Source organism: Globicephala melas, chromosome 5, assembly GCF_963455315.2.
Source record: "Globicephala melas chromosome 5, mGloMel1.2, whole genome shotgun sequence".
In the NCBI taxonomy this organism is placed as follows: Eukaryota; Metazoa; Chordata; class Mammalia; order Artiodactyla; family Delphinidae; genus Globicephala; species Globicephala melas.
Window position 1 is genome coordinate 117409991 of NC_083318.1, and position 22207 is coordinate 117432197.

The following is a 22207-nucleotide window of genomic DNA, read 5'->3' on the forward strand; positions in this document are numbered from 1 at the left end:
GCAGAGGAATATTGGGATTTTATGACAATCTGTGCAAAGAAATAGACTAATATCGCATTCTTCATCTTTTAGCTGGTAAAGATGACATATTGCTTTTCTGTCGCTATATCTCTACAACAGATGCTCTCAACAGCTGGGATTCCAAGATTAGTTTGTCCAAAATGTGAAGGCATGTCAACCAACCAAAGTATTAAGTTGACCCAGTTTTTGTGGCTTCCAGTAATTATGCTGTTCTCTAGAACACTGTGATTTAACTTCAACATTACTACACTGACGGGTTTGGGACTAAATCTGCCTACCCTCGTTCAGTAATTGTTAAAGAAAAAAGATACACTTCTGATCTTTTATATTCTGATCCATTCCAGCAAAGTGCAGGACTAAGAAAACTGTTGTTATTATTTAGCCATATCCCAAACCCATTTTTCAGTTGAACTACATTTGTATATCAGGCAACGATTCCGCATCCAGATTAGCCACTTAGTTTCCCTTCTTCATGTTGTAAATGTAAATCAGATTTAAAATTAGTTTCCATTCTTAAGCTAGGAGAACAATTTGCTATGTATTATTATGGCAAAATGTGTTTATGTCACATAAGCACAATAGATGGTTCGCATTAATCCATATACGTTTTCAGTCATTTCGTAGTTTATAGAAACAATGGCACAAATTCAGTAATACTTATGTCCGACATCCTCTGAATAAAGTCTCTGTACAACCTGAAAAAAATTGTGGTTTCTCTGTAACTCAGTATTCCCGAAGATTGAATTTTGGAATAAGACTTACATCTTTCTGGTGTGTTCTTTACCAACTTCTCACAGTTCATTTTCTACTACACCTTTCTCTAATGATGTGTAGAACAAATATGAATGTTTCAGTTTGACAGGAGTATTGATAGAGCTATTTATATTGTCAACATTGGTAGCAGTGAGCATACGTGGCTGCAAAATATTACTAACTGTTAAGGACAAAACTTATCTAGCCGGTTTCCTCCTCCACAAACAATCTGCAGTGATCTGTATTCTCAACTTCTCTTGCCAGATTCTGTCTCCATCTTAGACCTTACCTCTAGGGAAGATAGTTAAGGTCATGCATAATGCAGAGGTACCTATGCAAATTCATATTCGAAAGCAATTCTGTTCAGTTCTCTGGCTGCCTAGAATTATGCTATGTGAAACCATTGACCTGATCTTAATAAGAAGGAAATAAATCATTCTCATTGTTTAAAAGTAATGAATTCTTATAGACAACTGGATACTAATCTGTGATTTATCTTTTCTAAAGCAATACCTATGACTTAGTTATGTGAATCAGTAAAATGTCCACTAAAATAGGGCCACTTATTTCCAAATTTTCTGTTATTGATACACAGATAGAGACGTATGTATACATACATGTGTATGTATTCAACTCCAAAACATTTTGTATAATAAAGCATTATTCTTGCACCCCATGATCACACAGCCTCGTGGACGCTGAATTATAATCAGTTGTTTATATATCTGTTTCTTCCATGTGCTCATCAACTTTATAAACTCCTAAAGGGCAAAGACAGTGTTGTGCTCACTTTTGTGTTTATGTGCAGAGCACTTGCACATAAAAGGTACCCAATACTCATCTGTAGAATAAATTAATGACTTTGAAATTTCCCCTCAAGTTACTATTCTTGTCTACCTTCTTATTTGGCTGGAAACGGAACAATTAAATTTAATATAACTCTGCACCATGTCAGGTACCTTTTCCTCCATTAGAATTCATGAGTTTTTTGGAGGATTTTCTTTCTCTCTTCCAATCAAAAGTACCCAGTTAAATCCCTCTCTCCTTAGTGGATATTTCCCAGGTCATAATCAACCCTGAGGTGACTGTTCCAAGTCATCTTCACAATTATCCTCAAACACAGAAAGTGGTGAAAATTCAGGATGGACACAAAACATCATCAGACATGACCAAAGTTAAGAACATGATGAGTTAAGGCCTCCAGCAGCTTCCAGAAACCCAGTGGTGGTGATTTTCATTTTATTTGATTATTCATGTGCCAATTACAAAGGGCCTGGTTACACAGAAATAATTTCAGATGTTTACCTGCAAATATGAATTGGAAGCAACTATCTTCCCCTTGTCCCAGCTCTTTCTTTTTCCTTCCTACGTCATGCCTAATAGGGTTGCCTGGTTTTGTTCATCTTGCTATGAGGAGGGGCCTTTGAAAGCATCTATTCTCCCCATCAGAAAGGACAGGGAGAATTAGGCCAGTTGTTCTCTGTATGGCAATGACAAGTGTTCTGGCATCTGTTTTCCTGATGGATGGGAAACACTCCTGACCTTCTCCAGTCCATTTCCCCCAGGAGAAATGAGCTCCGAATACTTTTCTGGTATTAAAGTCCACAAAAGGTGATTAGGCAAAGTTCACTACTGTCAAAATGTACAAATGTCCTATTCCAATAAAGACGTTAAAAAAAATTTTTTTTAATAAATAAAGAGAAGAAACCCCAAAGGAGACCTTTATGGGCATGCGTATTCATGAAATCCTACCAATTTCTAGATTTTCCCACATGCAATTAATACATTCACCTTCAGCCCCCTGTTTTATGGTACCTAATACAGTGTTTTATACATACCAGTTCAATGTATTTTTCAGAATTAGTCAGAATAAGTGAATGGATGGATTTGCTGAATCAGCAATTCATCTTCCAACTCAAATTAGTGGTTTTTTGTTTGTTTGTTTGTTTGTTTGTTTTTGCGGTACGCAGGCCTCTCACTGTTGTGGCCTCTCCCGTTGCGGAGCACAGGCTCTGGACGCGCAGGCTCAGCGGCTATGGCTCACGGGCCCAGCCGCTCCCCGGCATGTGGGATCTTCCTGGACCGGGGCACGAACCCGTGTGCCCTGCATCGGCAGGCAGACTCTCAACCACTGCGCCACCAGGGAAGCCCCAAATTAGTGTTTTTAACAGAGATATTTTCTTCTTATTCATGAAATGGTGATTTTCCTGTGGTTTTATAAGGGATCGTATCATCTCCCTTGGATACTTTGCTGATTGTTACAATGCTTGGTTCAGTGTCAGATAGTTTGATATGCCTGTATATAATGATTATGCAAACTTGCATACACACACTTTAGAAATGTATGATTACATTTAAATCAAGTGCCTTTAAACTTTAATACATTCTGATGTGAATAGTGAGATATTATTCCTAAGTAGACATTTTTGAATACACCAAAGTTAATGAATACTTAAAAGAAATGCCGAGGTCTATACAGGCAGACTATTGTCTTGCTATATCAGGGTACATTCAGTGAAAAAAAAAAATCAGTCCTGGAAATTGGTTGCATGCAGCACGCTCACTGATGTCATATAATTCAGCCAGTTGTACGACTATTTGATGGTGTGTGGCTGACACGCAATTACCAATCTAAAATTAACATCTTTAGTCAATCAGTGATTTATTTTTATTTATTATTAAACAAAAGCTTTATTTCATATTTTCACTGAATTGAAAACTTTAGCTTGATGTGACACATATTAGGGTGAACTCAACCATTCAGAATATGAGCTTAATTCTAACTTCAATTTGAAGATACATGTGCTAATACTTCTTATAGTTGTATCTTAATTTATTTCTCCTCCTAAGTAGCAGGCTATTAAGTCAATCAACCAATGTTAATTAAGCATCAATAATGTGAAGCAGTGCTATATGTACTTGGGGGAAAACAAATTAAACATCAAAAATGGATCCTGACCTCAACAGCCATATCCTCTAATTCAAGTGAATGGCCAGCACTCATAAAACAAGCAGAGATACTATTGAAAGGTATTCCCAGAGCAGAGGTGGGTATGTGATACACATTAACAATGTCAAAAGTATTAAGAGAGAAGTTATGTGAAGGTTGAAGAAGATGAAAAAACCATTTCTTCCTTCCTTTATTTTTCTTCCTTCCTTCCTTCCTTTATTCATTCTTTTATTAACTATCACCTGGTAAGTACTATGACCTGAGGATAAAAGGATGAATAAATAATAGGCATTTCCCTCATAGAGCCCACTGTCTAGTAGAAAGAAAATAAAAGTTAAGCAAAGAGAGAGTAGCATGAATAGTTCTTGGAAAGGGTGAGAATTTGGATTGATGGAAGGTAAGGGAGAAGGCACTTGAAGCCTAAAAAGCAGTATATGTCGTTAGAAATATTAGTTCCTCCAAGGTTTCCTTCATATCTTTGATGTTCAGCACTCAGCAGGCAGGTAGCAGATGCCCAGAAAATATATGTTGAGCTAATCAGCAGTATGTTTCTAGGACAGCAAGGAGACTGACCTGGATGAAGCTTTCATTTTGAAGACTAAAGAGAAATAAGTAGAATTATCTAGGTCGACCCAACTACAGAGGTGCCTCTAGGCTGAGAGAAGAGTGAATACTTGCTGCAATACTAAGCCTCCTTTTGATCAGAGGAGTGATGGCATGAGCGTGACGATCAGTGAAGATGAAATATAGACCTGATCATGTGAGAGCTAATCGTATGGGTCTGGGCAAGATCCAAACCAGGGACTGTGGAGAGGTCACTGCTGGAGAAACAGTGGCTGACCATCTGTGTCCACTCGTGTCACTAGGAACTGAATTTCAGAGTGAGGCCAGCGGTGTGTTCATTGGGAAACCAAGGTCAGGGATTTTTACATGAGTAGGTGGATGAAATTAAGCAGCAGGATCAATAAGAAGCAAAGGTTGGGGAATCTCACTTAATTCTGATGGATGCCACATACCTGGCTATATTTAGTGGACATGATGTATGTGTATGTTTATATGTGTGTGTGCAGGTATGTGTGTCTTATGCAGCTTGGGCCATACGTGTGCCAATTTGGACCATAAAGTATTGTATGTACAACTCCTTTCACCTAAAAGTCTGGGTAAGGTTAGGATTCAGAGAGCAGAGCTATCAAGCTATGGAAAGAGCAGAGGTTTGCAGTGTAGAGGAACCAGGCCAGTATAGTGCAAATTGCTCTCAATCAACTCAAAGATAGACTGAAGCTTCTTTTTAAAGATGAGATCGGCCTTGTTAATTTCCTAACTGGTTCTAATCAAAGTGTTCGGAAATTGGTAATGACACGTGACGAATTGTGCATGGAGATAAAGATACAACAGGGCCCTCATATCAGCTCTGGTTTAGCCTTTTTACATTCTTGCTGATCAAAACTTGTCCCTAGAAAAGTTGATCAGCTAAGCATTGCTGAACTTTTTTTTTTTCTTTTTTAAAGTTAACTGCTGATCCAAAGCAGTCAGGATGTCTCTCGATGCCACCAAGCTCATAAACGTGTGACATGCTGAGTAAGCACCATATTCCCTGCCCTCGTGGCTCACTCTGCCAGGTGCAATGGCCCCCTGGCTACTCCTGGCTACGTCCATCAAATGTGTGCCTCTACCGCCACTGGGATTGACCTGCATGTTAGCTTAGGTCCTAACCCAGAAATAAATAAGAACCAAGATCAGCACCTGACTCAGAATGGAATAAATACTGCTGCTTATTCCCCACTGACTTTTGTCTTCATGGCTGAGCCAAAGTTGACAGCCACTTCACCTTCGAGAAGTTGGGTTGTATTAAGGTCAAGGACAACATTAAGCTCCATTTAATAAAGGTTAGACTTTAACCCACCAATTTTCCATTACTTCCTTCAATAGCAGGCTAATGACTGCTATTTGTGGGGGGGGGGGGACCAGCAATCTTCTTTTCTGATAGGTGGTTGTTGTGTTGTTTTATTTGGTTGTTATTTTGTTTTTGTTTCTAAACCTTTCCTGTGGCTGAGGGGCTAAACAGAATCTGGAGACTGATCATTCTTCCCTGGCCTGAAAAGGGGAGGGGTCGGATGCACCATGGACTGCGGCCACATTCTTACGCTTTGATTGTCTTCTCCCCCGTAGGCAGCCTTTCCTCTTCGTGATTTTAGTAGGGAAGAAAGTTGAGTAGGTCCCAGCCATACCAGCAATCTAAACAAAAAGAATCTCCTAAATGCACTGACCTCATGAATAAAAAATCATCAGAATGAGAATGGAGTTTCGCTGGTTATTTTCCTCCGTGCATATGTTTTCACAGAGATACTATAGAAAGTGGCTTGTTTAGGATAGAAATCAGATATTCAAGGTACATCTTCAAGAATCTTTGCCTACCCATTTTTAGCATCCTAGCTCCAAAATAATTATCTTGCTTGGAATTAATAATAATTCATAATTATCTCCTGCAAAGTGAATTATCACCTTTCCTCCCTGTTTTATATCCCAGGCTGATGAACGGATCTGGGGCCTTGATGCTAACACTGTCCTCTATTAATACTGGCCACTTATGTCCTTTGACCCAAGCTGATTGATCCATTAGCCAAGTGATTGCTCCATCCGTGATTACATGATACTGTTGTTTTCAGACTTAAGGGGACATGGGACCAGCCTGTCCTTTTTCTAGAGTAATCTCTTAGTTCAGAATTTGCCATTGGGCTCATTTTCAAATCTCAGATAACCAAAACCTAATCTTACTCCTGTGAGGTGACACACACCTATACCTGGTCCTTCCTGGGCTCCCTCTCCCCAGGCTTCCTCTGTCTGGCTTGTCCCCAAAGTTCTAGTAATTTCATGAAGAGCAATTCCTACTGGGTACCAGAATGCTGTGGGAAACTATAGGGGAAGAATCAAGTCTTTGGAATCAAAATGGAATTTCTAATCTACCATTTTAATATTGAATATTATTCAACATCTCTTACCTGAAGTTCCCTCATCTCTAAAAACTAAGTCAATAACATTGACCTTATGTGATGGTTTTTGAGAGTTAAGTTAGCTAATGTTCATATACCAGTTGAATGTAAATAGCAACCCTCAATCTGCCTTTGGGTTGGAGTCCTCTCTCTCCTCCTCCATCCTTTGCTCCCTCTTTATCTCTCTCTCTGCCTTTCTTCCAGGCCTTCTGCAGTGTAGTGAGGACACAGCTCTCAAATGAGTCATAGTCAAATGTGAGAGACAGCAAAGTAAATCAGTGACTTGACTTTGTTGATGCCATAAAAGAGAAGGAAGCAGTCTGGCAAAGCTCAGTGTTCTCTCACCACTAGCTCGGCAGGATCTGATCTCCAAAACACAAAGAACAGCATGAGTCTGCTTGGGGTCTGCTGCTGCGTGTGCCTCCAATAGAGTATTTGATTATGCATGAATCATGTATTAGTGTTGCATGAGAAACTGCTCTATTTCTCACCCCCAACAAACATACTCCCAGCTCACGTGTCCTCCAAGCATTTTCGTGACTTAAATGTTTTGCTACCATTTACCACATAACCCTTTACTATATGATTGTTGGTTTTGGTCAGTGAACATGCTTGACTTTGTTCCTCATGCCAATCAAGATGCGTCTACTGACTGCAAAGGTTACTTTTTCTCCCAGTGGAATCCTGTGACCCGAGGTATCTACGAAGGAAGAACAATGTATAAGAGTAGAATGTAAAATCATCTTCTTATATACTGTTATGTTCACAGTCTTCAAAGATGTGATTAAGAGCAGTGATCCATCCCTTATATGCCTTTACACAAGAAAGACAGCATGCAATACTACTCGTCTTTGATCAAAATAAGTTCCTTTCAACGTGGGTAACAGGAAGAGAGTTGAAAACCTATCTCCTATACAAAGCTAATCTGGAAAATTAAGAGAAAACTTCTCCCCTTTTTCCCCTCAGTAGTAGAGTTTATTCCCAGTATTAGCTAGAGAGTTGCTTCATTTTTCAATTTAGGAGCCTGAAAGATGCAGGTGATGGTAGTGATTAAGGCATATTCAGAATGGGAGCCAGTTCGTTTGGTTATATGGTCTGGAATATAGACTCCTCACCAAATTCCAATGAGTGATGTCACGTCCTCAGCTTGCTTGCCATTCTCCAGCATTTCCTCCCGGAAGTAATGAGCTTTTTAGGTGTCAGAGGTTTCTACCTCATTTTCTCAGACAATAGGCAGAGAATCATGTGATTTACGGATACGATTGCTTTAATTAATAGCAGAGGAAAAGTGCTTTTAATTCTTTGGCGGAAAGGAGATCTTCCTTTAGGGGAAAATTGTTATGATTACTTGTGTTTAATAGTATACTTTATACTCAAGATTACAGGGTTATAAAAAGCAAGCTTGATTCATTTAGGAAAGCCAGCAAGGATAGGATGTGATTTTGCCAAACTGCAATAATTTTACCAAGCACTTTCATAGATACCATGTCATTTGCCTCTCACTGCAGCATGGCGAGGTAAGCAGGGCAAGAATCATCATTCTAAACTGTAGATGAACCAACTGTAGGTCCCCAGAAATGAGGTGGTTTTCCCAAGGTATCATAGGTAGTGTGTCACATAGGCGGACCTTTTCTAACTTTGGATGTGCTGTTTTTCTACTAAACCCTCTTTCCCCCTCAGCTTTAGTATGCATATCTGTACACCCGCATATTTGGTTTAATGTGGTTGAATTACTCAACTTAGCTCAGTCTTTACAAGACTACCGTCACATAATCTAAATTCAAATGTAATTCTTTCTTCCTAGATTACTCCTACCCAAAAGTAGTTTATATGTTTACAAACTAACAAAATTAACTTAGCTAAAAAAATACATTTCAGTAAAAAAAATATAAACCTCTAAGAAAGCAGTGTAATTGCATATTATCTTTGCACTAAGCGCTATTCTAAATGCCTGAAATAGCTCTGTTACAGAGAAAACACCTACTGAAAGATTCCTTTATGGCAAGATGCAGGAAAAGCACTAAGACTCCATTTGGTTCATATGCAGTGATGTATTAGAGAGGGTTCTCCAGAAAAACAGAACCAATAGGAAATTATTTATATATATGTACATAAGTATATATATATACATATATGTGAAGAGTTTTATTAACATTTATTGTAAGGAATTAACTCACACAATTTTGGAGACTGAGAAGTCCCACGATCTGCCATCTGCAAGCTAGAGACCCAGGAAAGCTGAAGGTGTAGTTCAGTCTGAATCTGAGGTCCTGAGAACCAGGGGAGCCAATGGTGTAGATTCCAGTCCGGGCTTAAAAGCCTGAGAATCAAGAGCACCGAGGATATGGGAGGGGGAAGGGTGAGCTGTGACAAAGTGAGAGAGTGGCATGGACATATATACACTACCAAACGTAAGGTAGATAGCTAGTGGGAAGCAGCCGTATAGCACAGGGAGATCAGCTGGGTGCTTTGTGACCGCCTGGAGGGGGTGGGATAGGGGGATAGGGAGAGTGGGAGGGAGGGAGACGCAAGAGGAAAGACATATGGGAACATATGTATATGTATAACTGATTCACTTTGTTATAAAGCAGAAACTAACACACCATTGTAAAGTAATTATACTCCAATAAAGATGTAAAAAAATAAAATTAAAAAAAATAAAAAGGAGACGAGATTTACTAACTAAATGTAACACATACATCTTATTTTGATCTGGATTTAAACAAATCAGCTATAAACAAAAACAAGTAGAAGAAACTTGGAAACTGACTGGATATAAATGATATCAAAAAATAAAGGTTAATTTTTTAGTTATTAAAAAAAGAAAAAGAGCACCGAGGGCAGAAGATTGATGTCCCAGATCAAACAATTAAGCAGAAAGGGTCAAATTTCTCTTTCCTCTACCTTTTTGTTCTATTCTGGCTGTCAGTGGATTAGATGATGCACACCCTCATTTGGGGGAAGGGGGCAAAACGCTTTATCGAGTCCACCAATTCAAATGCTAATTTTATCTGCAAATGCTCTCACAGACACACCCGTAAAGTAATGTTTGGCCAAATATCTGGGTATCCTGTGACCCAGTCAGGTGGATTCATAAAATTAACATCACAGATAGGGAGTCAGTGCCTCCATCTGAATGATGTGGAAAGAGAAGCAAGAAGGGAAGCCAGGAATGATTGGCTACCACGATGATAACTATATTAAAACCTTTATTCTTAAAAATAGAAATTTTTATGACTCAAAAAATTCAGTGTTATGTGTTGCCCTTGACAGAAATGGTTGCTAATCAGAACTAGGAAGATTAGTGACCAGTGACCGAGAGGCTCCCTAGTGGTAGGGGCTGCTTCTTAGACTTACGTCAGCCAAAGTGACTTATTATGCAGATGAAGCACATAATATTGAGTAGAAATTCTCATACTTAGTGTGGTCAGAAGCTCCTGAAGAGCTTCTCAAAATTTCAACTTAGAGTTCCCAATGGTTCTTTTTTTTAAATTTAACTTTTATTTTATATTGGAGTCTAGTTGATTTACAATGTTGTGTTAGTTTCAGGCGTACAGTGAAGTGGTTCAGTTATACATATACATATATCTGTTCTTTTTCAGATTCTTTTCCCATATAGGTTATTAGAGAATATTGAGTAGAGTTCCCTGTGCTATACAGTAGGTCCTTGTTGATTATCTATTTTATATATAGTAGCGTGTATATGTTAATCCCAAGCTGTTCTGAGTGACTTGTGGCATCCCGGGAACTGCATTTTAATTCTCTAAGTCATTCTGTTAGAAGTGATCTGAAGATCACAGTTTAAGAACTTCTAATACCTAGAACAGTCAAATCCTTAGAGACAGAAAGTAGAGTGGTGGTTGCCAGGGATAGGGAGAAGGAAGAATGGGAAGTTCATGTTTACACGGTACAAAATTTCAGTTTGGGAAGATGAAAAATTCCTGGAGATGGATGGTGGTGGTGGCTGCACAACAATGTGAATGTACTTAATGCCGCTGAACTGTACCCTTAAAAATGGTTAAAATGGGGCTTGCCTGGTGGCGCAGTGGTTGAGAGTCTGCCTGCCGATGCAGGGGACACGGGTTCGTGCCCCGGTCCGGGAGGATCCCACATGCCGCGGAGCGGCTGGACCCGTGAGCCATGGCCGGTGAGCCTGCGCATCCGGAGCCTGTGCTCCACAACGGGAGAGGCCACAAGGTTAAAATGGTCAACTTTGCCATTATGTATATATTATCACAATAAAAAGAAAAATAAGAAGTTTGAATGCAAGCGGCGGTCATTCTTTAAAAATATTGGTGTATCTCTGCTTTCTTACTAAGTATTGATAAAGAAAATAGACATCTCCAGCGTAAAATGTCGTAACTGGTGCTCAATTATGGATTCATGCCGTTCGGTAGTTCATCATTGCTTTATGACAGCGGAAAAATAATGGACTAAATAAAAAGATTCACAACACTTAAATTATTCTTTATTAGGAGAAAGTAGATTTCTTGTCTATCCATAATTTGGCCAAATTAATGGGGGTATTAGAGCTGCTCAGTCTGCATCCTTATGATTTGTTCTTCTACCTGCTGCTCTCAGGTGGATTCATCTGATTTTGCCTGATCTCGGTTTTGCAATAAAAATGTGTAGTGATACTCATGCTCTTTTCAGGATAGGGTGTGGGCCCACGTGGGCAAGAGCCTGAACTGCATTATTGCTATGGTGGATAAACTGATTGAAAGAGACGGCAGCAGTGAAGGAGACGATGGCAGCGGCAAAGATGGAGAAAAGGGCCATTCTCTAGGGGACTCCGTGATAACTCATCCACAGGGTAAGGAATCATTTTTTTTCCGGTCATTGACGAGTAACCAAAATGAGGAAGCCAAGATACAATGGGATCGAAAAAGAGGAGTCAGCAGTGCCTTAGATGAAAGTGCTGATAGAGTGTTTTTCCACTGCCCTGGCTGGGGTGATGGAAGGCTATTTATCAAATTGCATCACAGTTGTGTTTTCAGAACTGCTTGCAATGCTCGTTTTTGTTTTGTTTTTGCTTCATAAAAGCCCTCTTGAAAGGAGAACAGTGTTTTCTTTTAAAGAGTCTGACATAGTTTAATCTACTTTTACACATTCCTCCAAATTGTATTAGGAAGAAAAACAAGCATCTGAAAACGCTTAGAAACTTTGAGGGATCTCAGGACACAGTATCTCAAAATGGTTCCTGAAAAGAAGTCGGTATGATAAAAATGTTCCTTGCCTTATTCTGAGGAGTGATTTTGTGAATTATTTAAAAAACATATAAGAAGTTTTAATTCTGTATAAGAAGAATGTTTTTGTGTGTTATTCCAAAGACATATTTTCACAGGGTCTAGACTTTCATGGACATATGTATATGTACACACACACACACAGATGCATACATATGCATACACATGGGTGTCTAGTCTCTGTAGATAGACAAACACACACACATATGTGCGCACACGCACACATATATATATAGAGAGAGGGATACTTTCAAATGTATGGCTTATTGACTAGCAAACATGATAATTAAAATTTTCACTACAGTTGCATCCCTATAAATGGCTTCTTTTGTTAAAATTTTTCGTTAATTTAATTAATTTTGACAACAAAAACTAAGACAGATACCTGCATTTCTCTATGATGGTAAGAACTGCTCTTAGAGTGGTCCCAGCTAGATGCTTAAGTGTTTGGAAAGGAAAAGTGTTGCCCTATCCTCTTCTTCCAAAATCTGCTTTTCCTTTTCCTTAAGGAAAATTAGTCATAATAAAATGTGGATGCTTATCAAATTAAATTTGTTTTCTCAATTTGTTTTCCTGATTTTTCATTACTCACATTTTCATCAGGAGTTTAATTATGGGAAACATCAATCTTTCATCACCTGGTTAACAGTAGAACCATTTCCAAATCACTTTTGTAAACAATGGCTTTCTAAAGTTTGCTTACTGTAGATGGTCCTAATCCTCTAGAGTACGGTTATGTAGGTGGGAAGTTTACACTGGTGTTCTTTATGTTCTACTTGATCTAACTGTATATGGGGATTTTTAAAAAATAATATCAGTTTTTTTCTGATTTTCTATAATATTTTAAAAATAATATCAGTTTTATTAATGAAACTAGTCCAGGTCCATAACTTTACATGAATCAAAATGAAAGCCTGCCATAACTTACGTCAGAAGGAACTAGTATACTTCAATGTTCTTTAATTGAATATTTATTGACCATCAGTGATGAGCCAGACACTGTGCTGTGCTCTGGAAAATGAGGTAAAGAAGCAGAATCCATATTAGTGACTTGTTTTGTCCATTGATGGGTGTTCAAGGCAGAATAATCTTTAGTGAGTAAGATTAAGAGATTAAGGGATACTGAATTTTGCCTCATCTTTTTGTTTTCATGTTCCCCCAAACTTCTCATTGATGAGAATGGAGTTCCAAAGTATTTGAAATTATGCATTTATTCATATCTTATATTTTATCAGAAGATTGTATCTGTGCGATCAAAGTTTCCAGTTAAAAAGTAAAAACATTTGGTCGATAAATCATCTGTAAAATTAGATGAATCGCCTTCATTTGAATGTAAAGCATTGTTTGGATATAGTCTAAAACCAGGTGGAATTTGCTCCCAAAGTAGAATTGACAACTTGATCAGCTTTGTAGATGGTTAGAGTCAAATTACAACACAGTGTCCTGTAACTGATTTTATTATTTCTATTTTATTATCCATGTTTATTTCATCCGTTCTTTTTTGTGTTAGAAACATTTTTAGGAGACAAGACACTATTTAAATGCGCAAAATAAAATCTATACTTTGGTCTCAAAATTATTCAATATAGTATCATCAAATAATTCTAAGTTAAATCTTTTGTTAACATTTTATGTGTTAGACAATTGTGTACAGTACTTACATTTTAGCAAGGATAGTGGTACATAAAAGAGGATGCTTAACAAAGATAAATAGACATCTTACAAATGAGTGTGTGCTCAAGTATACTTAAAATATATTATGGATGTTACTGCATATTTGGAGTGGGATTGATTAGCTCAGTCAGTTATTTAATAACAACGTTTTATTAAATAATAAAAATAATAATGCTTATTATTCTTATTTTACTCTTCCTCTTAAGTTAGGGAAAAATCACTTTCAGTTTCTACCCATAAAACAATGCAGTTAAGAAATTAATACATAGTGGCTTTCTGAACTAATATAAAGCAAACAAGCTAAAGTCACATATTTACCTATACTACTCCCCCCAAACTATTTCAGACAAAGATATTTGAGGTATACCTTCACTAATGATATGTGCCTCAATTTACCTGTATTTTAAATTTTTATTAGAAATATTAATTTTAAAAATTTGAGAAGGAAAACAAATAGGATTGCATACGATTTTTATTTCCATCAGACATTTGAATATATCTTGTGTTTACACACACACACACACACACACACACACACACACACACACACAGAGTAACCAAACTGGAGTGCACAATATAAATACAGATGTACTTCTTGATATCCTGCATGTCATTATATTATGAGTATTTCCTGATAAATATTCTCTAGAAATAATGAAATTATAATGACTATAAACTAATTCATCAAAAGAGAAAACATTATTTTAGATATTTAATTATTATAATAATGCTACAATTAACATGTAAGCATCTTTGAATATGTAAATCTTTAACTACATCTCAGAAATTGTCCCCTAAGTTAGATTGCTACAAGTGGAATTATCTTGTAAGGAAGAGTTACCCCTTCTCTCCAATGTAGTTATTTATACAATTACTTGTTTATATCAGTGTGGACTTGTGAATAATTTTATTCTTTGGTTTATAAACCAATAGTGTTATTATTTATTTTGGGCTCCAATTGTTCTAGAGTTAGCTCTTGGGAGCTCTCAGTGGCCTTTTGACAGCTTCTGCTGCTACAGGCTACATACTTTCTTACTTACTTTCTTACGTTTTTATTCACTCCCTTATTCTCTGGTATCATGAGGGACTTACTCTAGTCTGATCTGTATTTGCCCCAACTCTAGGTTCAGCTATTTTCCAAGGAACCCTGGTTTCTTTTACTGGAGAATAGCGTTTAGAAACCAACATCTGGGTGGGTTGGGACATTTTGATGGTTCTTTGTAACAATAGGTACTCTTACCAGCAGTACCTGTGAACACTCTTTTAACTTCCCAGCCTTAAATATTTTCACTGATTTCATGCCATTTGGGGTGAAAAAATCATATTGTAATATCTGATTATTTGTGACTTGACATTATATAACTTAATACTATATTTCAAAAAATTATTTTGGTAATTAAATCCATTTCTTCAATAGCACCAAATTTATCCCCAGCCCATAGCTGGGGTGGAAAATCATTACATTCTTTTCCTTTTATAGTTAATTAATAAATTGACTCAGTGAGTGATTTGAGTCATCTAGAGTTCATTGTTCTATATAAGGTGCTAAATACTGATAGAGATTTGCTGTCACATCATTTATTAGTGATTATTTTCCTCACATTTGATTAGTTTTTCCTTATAATTAAGTTCTGCAGATATTTTTAATCAATTTTAGTCAATACACTAATTTTGATCAATTTCTGATCAATTAATCAGTGGATTTAGTCAAATTTTTTCATGTGCTTTTGACTATTGTGTTTTATATTGGGATACATTTTTTTAAATTTATTTATTTATTTATTTTTTGCTGAATTGGGTCTCTGCTGCTGCGCGCGGGCTTTCGCTAGTTGCAACGAGCGGGGGCTACTCTTCATTGCAGTGCGCAGGCTTCTCATTGTAGTGGCTTCTCTTGTCGCGGGGCATGGGGCTCTAGGCGCGCGGGCTTCAGTAGTTGTGGCACACAGGCTCAGTAGTTGTGGGTCGTGGGCTCTAGAGCGCAGGCTCAGTAACTGTGGTGCACGGGCTTGGTTGCTCCACGGCATGTGGGATCTTCCCGGACCAGTGCTCGAACCCGTGTCCCCTGCATTGGCAGTGGATTCTCAACCACTGCATCACCAGGGAAGCCCTGGTATACATTTTGAAATCTCATAATTAACCTTTAGACAGTCAGTTTTTCTTTCTTTACCATCATTTTATTTTTACATTATAACTATAATTGGTGTTTCTTTGTTGGTTAAACAGATGGTCTTCTGAATTGTTGCTACATTTATTCACTTTTTTATGTTCCTCTATAACCTGCAGATATTTCTCTTTTCAAGTTGCAGATTTTTATTTTTATACTGTATCAATTTAATAATGTTTTAAACCTGTAGTTTTGAAGGTATTTTTGTTTTAGATCCAGGATTTGGCAGTATATCTTACTTCATAAATTTGGGACTTACTACAAACAGTGCTGAGAGAAGTAAAACTTTCTCTACTGTTCTGAGCACAAATAATAGATTAACTGTTCCAAATTCCCATGGCTTATATATATTCCTATATTTTCTTAATAAACAAGATTGTCCTTTTATAAGATACTTACAAAGATACTTATATAAGTCCTTATAAGATACTTATAAGCATCTTCTGTATGTGTAGTACCACATGCTTTCAATTTCATAATAAATTGAGGACTCAACGATAAAACCAGTGAATTTAGAATCTTAGATTTTGATGTGCCCTTAAGGATTATGTAATTAAACCTCCTAAATTATGTTAAGACGCTTATCTGTAGTATCTGCCAATTTCCCCCTAGCCTGTGATACACATCTCCACTGATAGAAACCGTTTTTTATGTCCTAAAATGGCACACTCCAGATGTTGATCTAAATACGTTTTCTTTAATTTTACCCGCTAGCCCAGATCTAATCATTTACAACAAACGGAACAAATTTACTTTCCTTTTTGCACATTATAGCCTAACATATCTGAAAGCAACCATCATGTTATTTTTTGAATTGCCACTGTTTTGGTCATTTTTCAAAGGTTTAGCATCAAGTGCAGAGTAACACAGGAGGACCACTTCTCTACTTTTAGATACTATTCTATTATTGATATCTAAGTTTACATTTGCTATTTTGACAGTCGTATCTTACTATTAACTTCATTGAAATCCATAAACCCTGCTAAATTGGACCTATCCTTCAGGCTTCTCAAAATTCAAGTAATATTTAAGCACCACTCTGTGCTAGACATTGTGAAATATTAAGAGCACAAGGAGATTAAGACACGGTCTATTTCAATTCTCCTGAAGAGACTGGTGTCTAAACCCACAACAGTAGTATAGTACACTTTTGAGTACATGCTAATAAATACCCGTTTCTTTCATCCATCATATCTACTGCCCTACCCTACTCAGGTTTATTTTCTTCACATCTTGGAAACATTTCCTGTCCACTCGCAGAAGTAACAGATAAAAATGATGGGAAAACAGAGATAAATACATATCCTTGAGGCATATTACTAAGAATTGTATGCATTGAAATACACTTGTTAATCACTACTCTTTGGGGTTGTGTGTTGATCCGGCTATGTATTGACCCATTTGTGTTATTGCATGGCCTGTATTTCTTTGTTTTTCACACAGGTGTCATGAACTGCCCTGTGAAAGGCCAAATACCCTATGTCATTGAATACGTTTTTCTAATCTACCTAGCTGTAAGCCCTATCAGAAATGAGATGAAGTTCCTGTGCCATAATTTTCCCAGATGAGCCCATCCTGGCTTCAGGTCATCACTGCTTCCTCATACAAAGGAGATAAACATCCCTGGAGATCACAGAATTAGTTCACGTACCACTGGTTACTTTCATGTTCCTTGATTCTCACGTTCTTCCCCAATTCATAATTTTCTTCTAACTGGCAGGCACATGCCTTGCTTGGGATCTGAGAATTTATTTTTCCCCCACATCTTTTAGTTTATCGCTGCCTGCCTCCAGTTAACACAATTGTCTGGTAACTACCAAGAATTTATCAGTAATTTATCACCAATTATCCATGACTAGCGAATGCCAGAGATCAGTCGTCTGAAAAATTCCCCTCCCCGTACTCCAAATAGGGACAAATCCAAGGTTTTAGCAAATCACATTTTTTAGCAAATCTTTTTTCCTCTCTTTACCTTTGGTTGGCCAGAGTAGCTATCTTCCTAATTCACCTGAAATAAGTAATGAATAGAACAATTAATCAGTTGACACAATTATATCTAAATATATCTAAAACAGTTCATGGCGTTAAGCCTTATGGAAGAGACATACCAAATACATGTTAGTTGGAAGACAAAGAGGAAGATCCTTTCATTCAATTGATAGATATTTTTTGAGCATCTATTCTATGCCAGGCACTGTATCTAGAAATACACTCAGTCATCGTCGTATTCTTGCAGTCTGGTGGCTGAGCAACTTGTATTTGAAAGGAGATACACAGAGATTTTTCCAAAGACAGCATCTACAAGATAAAGAAAGTGGAAGAGGACGTATCCGTTTGGGAGTCTTCAGCAGATAGATAGATGAAACTGGATAAAATGAAAAGAGAAAGAAAGGAAAAAATGAGCATAATCCCTAATACAGAGCCTTGGGGTGCGGAGATTGCCCTCGGCCGAGGAGTAGGAAGCACCAAGGGATGAAAATCAAATGCAACTTGGAGACCAAATGAGGGAAAAGAGAGGAAATAGTCACCTTAATAGTTAAAACTGACCGCACTCGCCTTTCTGTGACATGCACTTTGCTAAGCTTTCCATCCCTGCCTCCCTTCCAGGCACAGTGATCCCTGATTGAATTTGTCAGAAAGAACTAGGTCTGCAGAATAACTGTTGGACAAGGAATGCTTCAATTTTAAGAGCAGTTTTGCATGTGTGTTTACTTGCCTTTATGTTTGCTCTTAATATCTTGATGAATGATTTCCCAGGCAGTCATAGCTAATGCTTCACTTGTTGGTTACATTTTCTCCTTATCTTACAAGGCCCTAAATTCCCAGACTCCCACTTGCCTCTTCAAGTGCTTTGCCATCTTCTTCATGTCACCCTACCTCAACCTTCCTGATCCAGCCACACTGGACTCTTTGGAGAGCTCACCTTGTGCTTTTCAATGCCAGGCTTTCAAATGTTTGCCCACCTCTACTGTCCACAGGCTCAGTCTGCACATCTTCTGGGGCACCTTTTCTGATCTTTCAGACCAGAGTTGGCGTTACAAGCGGGGGACCACTTGCAAGTGCGCAGAATTCCTCAGTCAGCAGGACCCTTTGCTCTGGGTTTAATGCTCTATGGTCACCATCTTGCCTTTTTTTTTTTAATAGTGTTAGCTTTGTGTTATAAGTAAATAATGGGCAAAGAAGGCTATGCCTGGAACTTGGAGACTTGGTTCATCTCCAGTTCTGTCTCCCTGGTTCTCCAGTGCCTCCCTAGCTTCCCCATCCTTGTCCCAGTCTAGTGACCATCTCCCATTCCCACCCTCACCTGCTAAGGGACCTGGGTGTGAGTGCTGGAGAGTCAGGGTCAGTCTGGGTGCCTTTGAAGCTCTTCACGCAAGATCCCCATACCCAAAGGACTATGACCTGAAAGAGTAAATAGAAATCACCATGATGGGCCGAGAGAGGTACCACTGAGGAAGAAAGAAAGAAAAAAAAAAAAAAGCTTGTTTACTGCTTTTTGAACCAAAGTCTCACAATTTTATTTTTCATTGGATTCTGCACATGATGGAATCATGCTTTCTACAAGAGTTGTAAGTACAAAGGCCCACAGTCATCGTGCAGGTTAACATGAATGAGTCAGGTGAAATTGATGGACACTGGAGCAAACTAGGAAGTAAATGTCCCTACAAAGAGGGCCACTGCTACAGCTCTAGCCCATCATTCCCATGGGGGAATCTGGACCTAAAGTTATTTACCACATCTTCTGATTCTTCAAGTGACTGAATTTTTATATAAAAATCCCAATTTTTTAAAGGTTGATAATAGATTTTTAAAAAATTATTACAATGTGAGGAAGGCCAAATAAAATACATGTGAGGGCCAAATGAAGCTGTTCATGGGCCACTAGTTTGCAGCCTCTGTATCTCTGATTTATTGGTAATGCTGTTTTAAATATTATTTCCCCTACTAGTCTTGGCTCTGTGAGAAAATATGCCAAGTATTTTTGATTTGCTCTTGAATCTCCAGAGCCTAACATGATTCTTGGCAAGTAGAGTCCAACGCATAGTCACCTTGATCTATAACTGCTACCAGACAAGAAATGCTTAGGTTTTCTTGGTATTATTGACTATCTTCAGTGTACGTGCATATTTATGCATACATGCTTGAAAATCATTATATCCTCGAACTTGCACTTAACATTCCTGGAGTCCATGAATTTCTACACATGAATGTTTAGAATTTCATTGGGAAAGAAACATCAATGAATGAGGCTTTTTTAAACTCACAGGTCAGTAGGTGAGACAACTTTTAAAATACACTTACAAGTTAAAATTAAAACTTGGTAAAAAATACAAGATGACACAAAGATTTTTATTATAAACTTAGAACTCCAATAATAATTGTACCCTATGACATTGTTGAACATTTAGTCTTATCAGAAAATTAATGTTGTTTCCCTTAAAAATTGTGCCGTGAATTATAATGTAACAAAACAACACTTGACCCAGAGCCAAGATACTTGGCAAGTCCACAGTTTACTAATTTGGCTGCATGACCTTTGACACATTGCTTAAATTCTCTGGACCTCACTTTCTTTGTTGGTAAAATACAGATCATCTGCAAATTTTAAAGTTCTCTTCCAGTTCTTAAGTTTTACGATTATAAAGATGTCACATTATTATTTTTTTAACATCTTTATTGGGGCATAATTGCTTTACAGTGGTGTGTTTCTGCTTTATAACAAAGTGAATCAGTTATACATATACATATGTTCCCATATGTCTTCACTCTTGCGTCTCCCTCCCTCCCACCCTTCCTATCCCACCCCTCCAGGCTGTCACAAAGCACCGAGCCAATATCCCTGTGCCATGCGGCTGCTTCCCACTAGCTATCTACCTTACGTTTGTTAGTGTGTATATGTCCATGACTCTCTCTCGCCCTGTCACAGCTCACCCTTCCCCCTCCCCATATCCTCAAGTCTGTTCTCCAGTAGGTCTGCGTCTTTATTCCTGTCTTACCCCGAGGTTCTTCATGACATTTTTTTTTTCTTAAATTCCATATATATGTGTTAGCATATGGTATTTGTCTTTTTCTTTCTGACTTACTTCACTCTGTATGACAGACTCTAGGTCTAACCACCTCATTACAAATAGCTGAATTTCGTTTCTTTTTATGGCTGAGTAATATTCCATTGTATATATGTGCCACATCTTCTTTATCCATTCATCCGATGATGGGCACTTAGGTTGTTTCCATCTCCGGGCTATTGTGAATAGAGCTGCAATGAACATTTTGGTACATGACTCTTTTTGAATTTTGGTTTTCTCAGGGTATATGCCCAGTAGTGGGATTGCTGGGTCATATGGTAGTTCTATTTGTAGTTTTTTAAGGAACCTCCATACTGTTCTCCATAGTGGCTGAGCCAATTCACATTGCCACCAGCAGTGCAAGAGTGTTCTCTTTTCTCCACACCCTCTCCAGCATTTATTGTTTCTAGATTTTTTGATGATGGCCATTCTGACCGGTGCGAGATGATATCTCATTGTAGTTTTGATTTGCATTTCTCTAATGATTAATGATGTTGAGCATTCTTTCATGTGTTTGTTGGCAGTCTGTATATCTTCTTTGGAGAAATGTCTATTTAGGTCTTCGGCCCATTTTTGGATTGGGTTGTTTGTTTTTTTGTTATTGAGCTACATGAGCTGCTTGTAAATTTTGGAGATGAATCCTTTGTCAGTTGCTTCATTTGCAAATATTTTCTCCCATTCTGAGGGTTGTCTTTTTGTCTTGTTTATGGTTTCCTTTGCTGTGCAAAAGCTTTGAAGTTTCATTGGGTCCCATTTGTTTATTTTTGTTTTTATTTCCATTACTCTAGGAGGTGGGTCAGAAAGGATCTTGCTATGATTTATGTCATAGAGTGTTCTGCCTATGTTTTCCTCTAAGAGTTTGATAGTTTCTGGCCTTACATTTAGGCCTTTAATCCATTTTGAGCTTATTTTTGTGTATGGTTGTAGGGAGTGATCTAATCTCATACTTTTAAATGTACCTGTCTGGTTTTCCCAGCACCACTTATTGAAGAGGCTGTCCTTTCTCCACTGTACATTCCTGCCACCGTTATCAAAGATAAGTTGTCCATATGTGCGTGGGTTTATCTCTGGGCTTTCTATCCTGTTCCATTGATCTATGTTTCTGTTTTTGTGCCAGTACCATACTGTCTTGATTACTTTGTAGTATAGTCTGAAGTCAGGGAGCCTGATTCCTCCAGCTCCTTTTTTCGTTCTCAAGATGGCTTTGGCTATTCGGGGTGTTTTGTGTTTCCATACAAATTGCGAAATTTTTTGTTCTAGTTCTGTGAAAAATGCCAGTGGTAGTTTGATAGGGATTGCATTGAATCTATAGATTGCTTTGGGTAGTAGAGTCATTTTCACAA

The 22207-nt window shown here is 37.9% G+C and overlaps 1 protein-coding gene across 12 annotated transcripts in view; it reads left to right on the top strand.

The window, feature by feature from the left end:
• INPP4B (inositol polyphosphate-4-phosphatase type II B) overlaps nucleotides 1-22207 on the top strand; it is a 721154-nt gene that overhangs the window by 596381 nt on the left and 102566 nt on the right. For all 12 annotated transcript variants that reach the window (XM_060299724.1, XM_060299726.1, XM_060299725.2 and 9 more), the window contains one exon: nucleotides 11368-11527. In XM_060299724.1, the coding sequence (XP_060155707.1) occupies nucleotides 11368-11527 (160 nt within the window). The remainder of the gene's footprint in view (nucleotides 1-11367; nucleotides 11528-22207) is intronic.